At 38.6% G+C, this 11077-nt stretch overlaps 1 protein-coding gene across 3 annotated transcripts in view; it reads right to left on the bottom strand.

Moving 5' to 3' along the window:
• MID2 (midline 2) overlaps positions 1 to 11077 on the bottom strand; it is an 89394-nt gene that overhangs the window by 19659 nt on the left and 58658 nt on the right. For all 3 annotated transcript variants that reach the window (XM_023534110.1, XM_011366051.2, XM_023534111.1), the window contains exons 4-5: positions 1575 to 1682; positions 11 to 159 (exon numbers count right to left, since the gene is read on the bottom strand). In XM_023534110.1, the coding sequence (XP_023389878.1) occupies positions 11 to 159; positions 1575 to 1682 (257 nt within the window). The remainder of the gene's footprint in view (positions 1 to 10; positions 160 to 1574; positions 1683 to 11077) is intronic.

Genomic DNA, 11077 nt, shown 5'->3' with positions numbered 1-11077 from the left:
TGGAACTCACCTTTCAGCAATATTTTTTGCAGACTGGAGAAACCGTGCTTGGTCATTTTCTTTCAGGATATGCTCAGCTTGGTTGATGAGGACTGTTGACCGTTCAAGACACTGGCGGCAATTAGCAACCTGCTGTGCCAACTTTCTCAGTTTCATAACCTTAAAGGAATTAGCAACGAAAAAATAGGAGAAAACAATCAGTGCTTAATTAAAAATGATAAAACAACATGAAGGAGATCTACTTCAGTGATTCTAAAAATAAGGCCTATTAATATTATTATTAACATCCAATGGTCCCTGTACTAACCACTCACCTTCTCACCCTACCCTTTATGTCTGTTTTGCCAAGCCCTCCTCCCACCTACAGCCCGCTTACTTACCCTGCAACACACTCAGTCATATACTCTAGGTTACCTATCTCCTCTTTTTATTGATAATATGAATCTTTTCTGATCATAAAAACAATGCATGTTCATATAAAAAATTAGAAAATAAGAAATATAAAAAGAAACCCTATCACCTAGAAATCAGCATCATGTACATTTTATTGTCAATATATTTTCAAATACATGTTTAATAAAAAGTACCTTTTTTTCTTTATGAGTATCTACATTTCTAAGTATATATTTCTCTAAGTATGTTTACACATAATCTGTGTGTTCACAGATCTGTGTTCTTGAAAACTTCAATTCCTGTGTTAGTTGGAACCATCCAGTAGGGCAGAAAGCATTGCTCATCACCTCAGGCTCTTATAATTTCTCACGTTGTACACAGAGCATAAGGGTATAATCACTACACGTGTGGTCAACAGACCAACAAGCCTAAAACCATATAGATACATGGAGGCTCACACCTGATCTTCCTGACCACAATTCTTCAGTTCCCAGGCTAAAAGCTTAGAAGTCTCCTCTCTCTGCTTCATCTTTTCTATCTAATCAGTCAATGATTCCCATCATTTCCTTTCTAGCAGTGTCTATTATGTTCTTCACTTCCATTTGTGTTATCACTTTCCTCTTTTAGGTCTTCACCAATTCATACCAAGAATCATTCCATAAGTCTCCTAACTTGCTTGCCTGACTTCAGTATCATCCTATTCTGATATACCCTGCACACCTTTGCCATATCAATCAGTCTTCTTCCTTCCTAAGAAATTAGAATGGTTTACCAAAGCCTTTCAATTTAAGCCCAAAGTCCTTATCCTAGCATTCATGGGCCTTCCATAATTCTGACCCACATTTCTACCACTACTTTTTTTCTTTTTGTATTGACTTATAACATACATACAGTAAAGCTAACAAATCTGAAGTGTACAACTCAATGACCTTTTGCATATACATACACCCATGTAACAACAACCATGTCAAGATATAGAACATTTCCAACACCACAGAATTGTCACCATTTTTACTGGATTCGTAGCACTAGGCCAAACATTGCCTCTTCCTTGTCTCCCTCCCTACAAACTCATTTCTTCTTACTTTCATGATACAAGCTCAAATTGGAATCATGGGGGTGAAGCTTTGACATCTGTAAAGTCAACACTGCCTTGGCCTCACTGGAGCTCTGCGCTTTACCTTCGTCTCTTTGATTTTGACAGCAATCATTTGCTTCCTCTGCTGGATGATCTCTATCAATTCGTCACATTCTTCCATAAGTTTTGCCTCATGCATAGCAGTATTCACCTGCCAAGAAAGTCCAGAATATTACACAGTGATTGTTGCCTTTGTCCCCCACAGGCTCTCAAAGGTTCGGACTGACAGCTAAGCATGCACAACTTCTTCCATACCTCCCTCATAAGATCCACTCCTAGAAGAAGGGTAGAGATGATGATATTAATGATGCAAGGGCATTGAAGCACCACAGATAGGAAGCTCTCCGGCCTCTGGTAGATCATGATGGTTAATGGAAGGCTGGGCAGAAGGACAGATGAGATGGGGGCATGTTATTTTCACTGTGCAATTCCCTTTACTCCAGCACCCTGTCCTCCTGCTGTTATTTTGAAAAGAGGGTAAGGAGATTTAAGTATGTCAGGGAAAGAGGATCCCTCCTCATGGGCACAATAACATTAAGATAACATTACAGCAACATATTTCTACCATCATAACAAAAATGTTTTCAGTTTTCTTCGTTCCCTTCTAATTTTGAGATATATGAATGTGCGCTATATCCTCACATTAAATATTTGCATGTATAGATATATTTTCACATAGTTGTCATCATGTCTTAGTATATATTTCTCACATGGGACTTTCCAGTATCTGAATGCCATTCCTATTTTGGGATGCTGACTACACTGAAATATCTCTACTGCAACGTCAGAGTGGGGTTAAAAAAAAAAAAGTCACCATTCTTCATTGTTTTTCCATGTACTGATTACTCCTTCTTCCCATCTCTACTACTACTGACATTAGATGGTATGAAGCCTCCAGAAAGGCTGAAGTGAGAGCAGGGGATCTTTGAGTTGCCCATATATAAAGGGAAAGGAAAGGAAAATCAGCTTACATCTATTGAGCACTTAATGTACCAAGTATTTTATAATAAATTATTTCATGTAATTATCATAACCACTTTATAACATATAGCCATTTTAATTCCTATTTCACAGATGGAGAACTGAGTGTCAGAGAATTTTAGTGACTTGCTCAAGATCACACAGCTTGTAAGTGGTAAAACCAGAATTCAAACCAAGTTCTATCTACTGAAACCCCTAGGCTGGTTGGGTGGGCGAACGAAGTTCAGTTCCATTTCAGCAGCACACAGAGAAGTCACACAGGGAAGCACAATCATTCCAAGGGTCTATTCAAGGATCATTTGAGCAGAACTCTAGAAGGCTGAGGAACAGACAATGGGTTACTTGAGAGCATAAACACTCAAGAGCCTAGATGTTCTTCATTAGCAAAAGTAGGGCTGCATGTGCAATTGCTAGCTCTCTTCAGAGAGTTCCTTTACATATTCCAGGTCCAACAAAATACTCGTCATGAACTCTGATGCCTCCTTTTCATCCTCTAAGGTACCTGCTGGTTAATTTTCTGTTTCTTAAGTGAAATAAAATACATTTGCCAGATTTCAACTTTATTTTGTTTTATTTCCACTTTCCAAGGGGCTGCAATAAGAGTTTCCATTTATTGTGAATAAACAGTCCCACTCTGGCCGTTCTAATTTTTTTCTCAGACTTCTTGCCCTTTCCCTAAATTGGATCTACCTTTCCAAGGCAGATAATCTCACCCTCTCAGGGAACTTCCTGTCATGTGAGAATAAGAGATTCTTCTAGTGCTCCCTGGATCTGTGCTTAAAGAGAGTATCTGGAGACTTAGTTCCCAATTATAGTTTTGTTTTGAGGCTGCTGATGGTGTAGTACACAATTGCTTACTGTCCTGTTTCTTGCAATTTAGCCCTTGGACTAATCTTTACATAACACTTACTGTATGCCAGGCACTTCCCTAATCAGTTTACATACACATTCAGCCCTCCTTAGCCACAGGTTTGAACCTGCAGGTTCAACCAACCGTGGATGGAAAAATATTTGAAAAAAAGTTACATTACTGCAGACATGTACTATGTAGTTAGTCTTATGACGTTTGCATCTGTACTGAACATGTATAATTTTTCATGTCATCATTTCCTAAACAGCACAGTATAACAACAATTGAGATAGCATTTGCATTGTATTAGATATTATAAGTAACCGAGAGATGATTTAAAGCATACAAGAGGATGTATGTAGTATTATATACAAATACTATGCCATTTTATATAAGGATCTTCCGCATCCCCAGACTTTGGTATCCATGAGGGGTCCCAGAACCAATCCCCTACAGATACCAAGGGATGAGTATGCTGATCTCTCAATCATCAAAACAACTCAATGAGGCAGGTCCCATTAGCCCCATTTAACAGATGAGGAAATCTGAGCACAGACAGATTAAGTGACTCGCTCAGGCAACACACCTACTAAGTTGCAGAGATGGGGATTTAGACCCAGGAGTCTGACCCTAGAGTCTACACCTTTAACCATCACACTATACTTCTTCCCTAGTCAAGTATAACAAAATCCCTGTTTTCAGTTTCTAACAATTGTTATCTGTTTTTCACCACCTATCTTTTTCAAAATTTATTTTAATTAGTTTAAAGTATACAGTACATTGGTTAGACATATATGTAGTTCATAAAATGATCCTCCAAATTGCTCCCTCCCTCCCCTGACCCTCCACCTAGCCAACGTATTAATGCTAACTGCATTCCCTCTGCTATGCTCCCAATCCCCATGACCATCCATCAGCCACTAACTTGTACTTCTTTAACCCTTCACCCCATGCTCCCAGGCCCGCAAACCCCTCTCCACTCTGTCTGACACCAAATTTTCTACTATATTTGCGAGTCTGTTTTTGATTAATTTGTTCTTTTTATTCCTTAGATTCCACATATATGTGAAATCATATAGTGTTTATCTTTCTCTGTCTAACTTAAATACCTTCTAGATTTATCAAGGCGATATCTTTTTCCATCCCCTTCCTTTTAGTCCGTGTGTGTCTTTTAGTCTGGAGTGAGTTTCTTGTAGGCAGCATACATAGGGGTCTTGTTTTCTTATCCTTTCAGCCACTCTATCTTTCGGTTGGAGCCCTTAATTTTTTTTTTTCATTTAAGGTACTTATTGATAGGAATGTAGTTATTATCATTCTTTATTCATGTCTTTGATACATGTTTTTTCTTCTTAAAGAAGTCCCTTCAATATTTCCTGTAATACTGACTTGGTGGTGATAAATTCCTTTAGCTTATTTTTGTCTGGGAAGCTCTTTATCTGTCCTTCAACTTTAAATGATAGCTTTGCTGGATAAAGTATTCTTGGTTGTAAATCCTGGGTCTTCATCTTGTTGAATATTTTTTTTTTTTTTTTGGCCAAGCCCTTCTGTCCTGCATAGTTTCTTTTGAGAAATCAGCTGCCAGTCTTATGGGTGTTCTCTTATAGGTAACTATCTATTTTGCTCTTGCTGCTTTTAATATTATCTCTTTGTATTTAACCTTTAGCATTTTAATTATGATGTGTCTTGGTGTGGGCCTCTTTGGATCCCTGGTTTTTGGGACTCTCTGAGCTTCCTGGGGTTTTATGTCCATTTCCTTCACCAGGTTAAGGAAGTTTTCCATCATTATTTTTTTAAACAGCTGTTCAATATTTTGATTTTCTTCAGTTATGCTGATCGGATGGATATTTGGACCCTTAAATTATTTTTATAGTGTTGGCATTTTATCTCTTGCCATTCTGATTGAGTGTCCTTGGCTTTCCCATCCTCTAGATAGGGCGTTTGATCCTTTTCTTTATTCACTTTGTCTATTCCTTTCTTTATTCCATTTAATATACTTCTCATCTCAGATAATGTGTTCTTCATTTCTGACTCATTCCCTCTTATTTTTTTATTCCATTTTTATGTTTTTATCTCTTTGTTGAAGTTCTCACTGAATTTATCTACACTTCTCAAAAGTTCTTTGAGCATCTTTATAACCAGTGTTTTGAACTTTGCATTTGTTAGATTACTTGACTCCATTATATCTGGATCTCTGTTCTGTTCTCTCATATAGTTTCTGCTTCTTTGTTTCTCCATTTTGGTTGCCTTTCCATGTCTGTTTCCATGTACTAAGCAAAGCTCCTAAGTCTCCCAGTCATATTAGTGTGGATTTGTGAAGTAGGTGTCCATTGGCACAGTCCTGAGAGGGGTTCAGCTGCAGGACAAATTTAGCCCAAGGCTCTGCCCCTCCGGAGCCACCTTAACAGCAAGCAACCCACAGATGCTGTGCTTTTAGTTGCCTCAAAAGGCCACACCAGAAACCAAGGTCAGCTGCCTCCAGCATGAGTCTAGGTGCTGCTCAGCAAGGAGCACTGACACGCTGAGGATATACCTGAATGTGGCTTGGGTGGGGCCGCAAGTTAGGGGAGGTGGAGTTTGAGGGAATCCTCTGGGCAGAGAGACCTCTGTTATCCACTTTGATGATGTCTCAGCTATGGCAGCGCTGTGTCCAGTGCACTGGTGAGCGGGGAGTGGGGGGCAGGGAGGGGGGAAGGGGCTCAACAGGGAACAGTGGATACCGCGGGCACTTCTGTACAAAGCAAGTCTCGCCTTGGCCCCCCGACGATGTCTTCTTGTAAGTCCCTGGTGCCCCCTGCGCGCAGCCGAATCAGCACTGGTGCTCAGAGCAAGCAGGTCCGTCACTGCGAAAATTCACTCGCGGACATGGCCCCTTTAAAAGGCATCTGCTGCTGCTGCAGCCTCCATCTCACTCAGCCGCTCGAGACCGGATAGCCCAGTGTCCTTGCCCTGTCCTACCTTCTGCCACTGCAGGGTGATTCTTGGATTTCTCCCCAGTTGTATGGTTTGTTTATCTAGATCCAAGGCGATTTTTCCGTGCTCCTTGCTCCTTGTTTCCATCACAACTTTGATTTGGTCACCAGAGGGATGAACAGAGCCTCTATCATCTATGCCATTTTTTCTATGTCCCTCACCATCTATCATTATTCTCTCATCCCACTCTCTTTAGTCATTTCAGACTACTTGTTGTTTCCCTATAACGCCTTGTACTTCCATGTCCTGTACCTTTGCTCGAGACTCTTTCACTTGGAAAGTTATTTTTCATTTGTTTATTGAACAAACTTCTACTTACCTTTCCAGGCCTTGCTCAAAGATCACCATTTCTGTGACTTTTACCCACCTGCTTAGACAAAATTGGTCCCTGTTTATATTCTTATAATACTTTATGTGTAATTCAATTATACTAGTTACTACCTTCTATCACAGAAATTTATTAGTCTGTCTTTCCTGCTCAAACATGAGTTCTGAAAGCCAGAGGTTGTGTCTTATTTGACTATATCTCTAGTATAGTGAGTGGCATATGGTAGATGTTCAGTAAATATTTGTTGCATGGAATCGAAAGGGAGGGAGAATATCTCACTGCTTGCTAGACATGTCCATGTAGTTATTCAAGTTACCCTAAATTCAATGTGTCTAAAAATAAACTCATGATCTTCCCTCTAAATCTGGCTTCCTCCCTTGAGTTCCTCTTTTTTGTTAATGCTATTATTATTATTGCAGTTACTCATGTTCAGTTACCTCTGACTTCTACTTCTCCTTCATATCCCACATAAATCCACAGTACTCCCAAAGTCCTGCTCTCCTTGTCTTTTCAATTTCACTAAATTTCTTATGGTAATACAGTGAGGCTCTGAGCCAAGGGACCAATAAGTTGATGCCCTTATTGCCCTTTTGAACTATTCTTGTAAAAGCCTCTTGAATTCATCCCTCTACCTCCAGAATCTTTCCCTTGCCTCCCACCCTCGAAATCCATCCTATACCCTGAAACCAGAAAAAATCATCACCATCTTTATCATTAAGCATGTATTAAACGTTGCTTACATGCAATGCATTATGCTCAGTCCTTGCCCTCAATAAATTTGCGATCTGGATGGGGGAAAGCCACATACATATAAAACAACAAATCAAAGTGGCATAAACTAAATACCAATGAGTGATGTAAACTATAAGCTACAGAAATTGAAGAGAAAGAGTACTCTTGATGGGGAAATGAAGAAAAGATGCTGAATGAAATTGGACTTGAATTGAGTCTTAAAGATGGATAATACTTACATTTAAAAGGTGAGAAGGGAAATTTTGAGCCAAGCTAATGAAACTGAATCGTGTTCTTTTTTAAATAATTCACACATTTATTTTATTGAACTTTGTTCTTTAAGCAATATGGTATCTTTGGAAAGATTTTTTTGCGGGGGAGAAGGAGGGTAAGATGGTGGGAGAATGGCCATAGTTAACTTTTTTTTTTTAAGAAGATGAACTGGGATTGATTTGATTGGAAGTAATGGTAAGCTTGTGGATGATTTAGGAGGCTACTGTGATATGAACAGGACCTAAGGAAGGTAGCAGGAATAGAAAGAAAAGGTCAAATATAAGAAGCACTCCCTTACCTGAAAATCCTCAATTAGACAGCAAACTCTCTGAAGAAAGTTTTTATGTCACTTTGTTTCTCCTGCTGTAACAGGTAGAGTGCCTTACACACAACAAATGCTTAAGAAACTTTTACTGATGGATTTAACAAAGTGAAAAATCAAGGTAAGAATGGAAAACAGTAGAAAACATACTATATATAGTAAATGCGTTTTGTAGAGAAAGTGTAGACTGAAGTGAGAGAGCTAGAGTGGGGTTTGGACAGTTGCATTGGGAGAAATACAACAGCCAGGTACAACTAATAGAGCAGAAAGTAGGCTGAAAAAGCAAAATTTCAAACTAAAGGTAAAGCAGTGACATTAAAATCTTTCTATGTCAAGAAGCAGTCCAAAAGAATGGGGTCCTTAAGTGTTTCCTGAACAAGAAATACTCCAGGGTAAAACTGTCTTCATGATGTAAACAAAACATCTTAAATTGCTTGGAAGGTACTTGAAACCCCTGGTATTTTCCTTATCTGCAGTTTTCTTTGAAAATACATTGCAGTATTTCGCTTGCTTATTAACCCCTTGTTGAAAACAACTAGGGTTATCTTGATAAGAATTATTGGTTAGTTAGCTGGTTGGTTGATTTGTGGAAGATTCCAGCTCTTTATTTGACCTCTGCTTGTTGGTTTGGATTAGGGTTTGACTAAATGTTTTTATGTCTGTTGAAAAAATCTATCTTCCCTGAAAATACCATTAGGGTAATCTGGGCAACCAGTTTGTATAAATCTCCCCACTCCAAAAAGACTTTGGGGCAGTTTCTGATGTTTAAGAACCAGTCTCAGTGCTAGTGTTCCAAGGCCTAAGCACCAAGGAACACAGGCCTTCCTGCTGTTTTCAGGTCCTCTTTTCTACTGTGTGTTCTTTTCTTTCTCCTCAAAGACAGCAAGAATTTGACTCGCATGTTTCTTTCCAACTGCCCATTCTACTCATTTCCTGAAGGTCTCTCCTACCTCTCAGCCCAAAGATTAAACCCAGAATCGGATCTAGTCTTCCCAAATTCCCACCCTCCTCTGGCAAATATACACATGTACCCTGTTTGAAGGATATTACTGCTGGTCACTACAAGAAAATAAATATGTGGGAGTTCACAAAAACCATAAGTTGCAAAAAGGTGTAAGAGACAGCAATTTATTTTGGTAATTGTTCCTGTTCTGTACCGAAATGTAAATGGACTAGACCTTTTTACTCTTGCTTCTTTCAGAGAGCTTATTTTATAGTTTCTTGGGAGATCTCTCACATAGTCATTCTATAGGTCTTTTATTCCTGGGTTTAAAGTTCATTGGCCTCCCTCTTGCCTACCTCCATGAGAAATTTCTCTATTCTTCCCCTCCCCTCTGCTCAGTCATGCCCATGAGTCTTGCAAAGCATTGTACAGGAGCTCAGAAGAAACTGAAATTTCCTGTTCAGGTGGAACAATATGTATGAAGTAGTGGATGAGCCCTATACCCAAACTCGAGTAAAATTCATTTATACCATAATACAATCCTTGTTGGCATCTCCATGCAATGTCTTCCACTCTACACAGTCAATGCCAGCCTGGTTTATTCCCTGAAATCTTCTGTCCAAATTGATCTTCCTTTTCCATTTAAAAGATTTTGAAATGCCATTTTTAAAGATAATTTGAGAAAGTTTTTATTTTTGTAAACATTGATTGAGTGCCTACACCATGTACAAGGCACTATGCAGGTTCCTAAGTGGGACGGAATAAGGAAAAAGACTCAGCTTCTCCCTTCAAGACACTTACAGTCTAGCGTAGAAGACTGAGTGTGAATTCAGCTCATTACAATTTATATAATAGCAGAACAATTAATTAATAGAACACAAACAAAGCTCTATGAGAGTATAAAGAAGGGAAAACTAATTTTGCTTGTGCGTAAAGGACAATCAGGGAATTAGGGAAGGTTTCATGTAGCCGAGCTAGTCTTGAAGGATGAGCAAAGATTTAGGCACACAGAAATGAGGTTTAAGGGGAGAGATTTCCAGGCAAAGAGAATGATGTGAACAGCATGAGCAAAAACACAGGAAGGAGAGAACATGGGTAAAGCAAATCTTCCCGACATATGCAAGGGAGGAGAATAAGCATAGAAACGGGGGTTGCAGACATATTATGGAGAGCTGTGTTGTCCTCTTGAGTTTTTGATTGTACCTGGATAAAATATCAGAATCTTATCATTATAATACTGTTTTCATTGTTAATTAACACCTTAGTTGAGAACAAAGTGGAGAGAAAAAGCAAGCACAGTACTCCAAGAAGTAGGAGGGCACAGCGAACTTTTGACTTCCCATTATTACCCAGGACTACTCAGGTAACCACTACCCCATCTTCTCGGACTCCACATCAGAGAAAGAGTCTGAGACGGACTTCATTCAATATGCAGTCATTTTCTGTGCAAAGGAAATGAGAAATGAAAGTGAGAGGTAAATTGAACATGTGAGGGATTATCAAGGAGTTGTTATAAACAGCTTTGTCACCTTACTTAGCAGCAACATATTTATTACTCTCTTACAATAATGCATTCAAGAAAACACAATGTTCTCTCTATTTCTTTGAGTTCAGTTTTTTTTTTTAGATTTCTTGATTATAGTTAATTAAAAATAGTGTGTCGTTTACTTGAAAGTTGCTAATAGAGTGGATCTTAAATATTCTCAATGCAGAAAAAAGTAGCTATGTGAAGTGATGGATGTGTTAACTAACCTTGTTGTACTCATCATTTTGCAATATATATATGTATATTAAATCATCACATTGTACCTTAAACTTGCACAATATTATATGTCAATTATATTTCAATAAAGCTGAAAAAAATAAGAAAATATGATGTTTATGAAGCAGATGTTATCACCTACAGTGGCAGCATCTAAGCTAAGGTGTTAACCCAGGTAATATTTTAAAGGGCAATAACATACACCACCACTACCACCACAGCCCTTTGTATCAAGAAAGTTCAAATGTATAAAAGGAAGAAGATGAGACAATCTTCTTTTCGTTTTCTAAAGCAAAACACTACATTTCAAAGATAGTCCTGCTGGCTTTACATAAAAATAACTAAATCAAGCGCAGCTGGGATTTTTTAAACTGGATTTTATCTG

Source organism: Pteropus vampyrus, unplaced genomic scaffold (genome assembly GCF_000151845.1).
Source record: "Pteropus vampyrus isolate Shadow unplaced genomic scaffold, Pvam_2.0 Scaffold120, whole genome shotgun sequence".
Lineage (NCBI taxonomy): Eukaryota > Metazoa > Chordata > Mammalia > Chiroptera > Pteropodidae > Pteropus > Pteropus vampyrus.
This window is presented reverse-complemented; position numbering and strand designations above follow the sequence as displayed.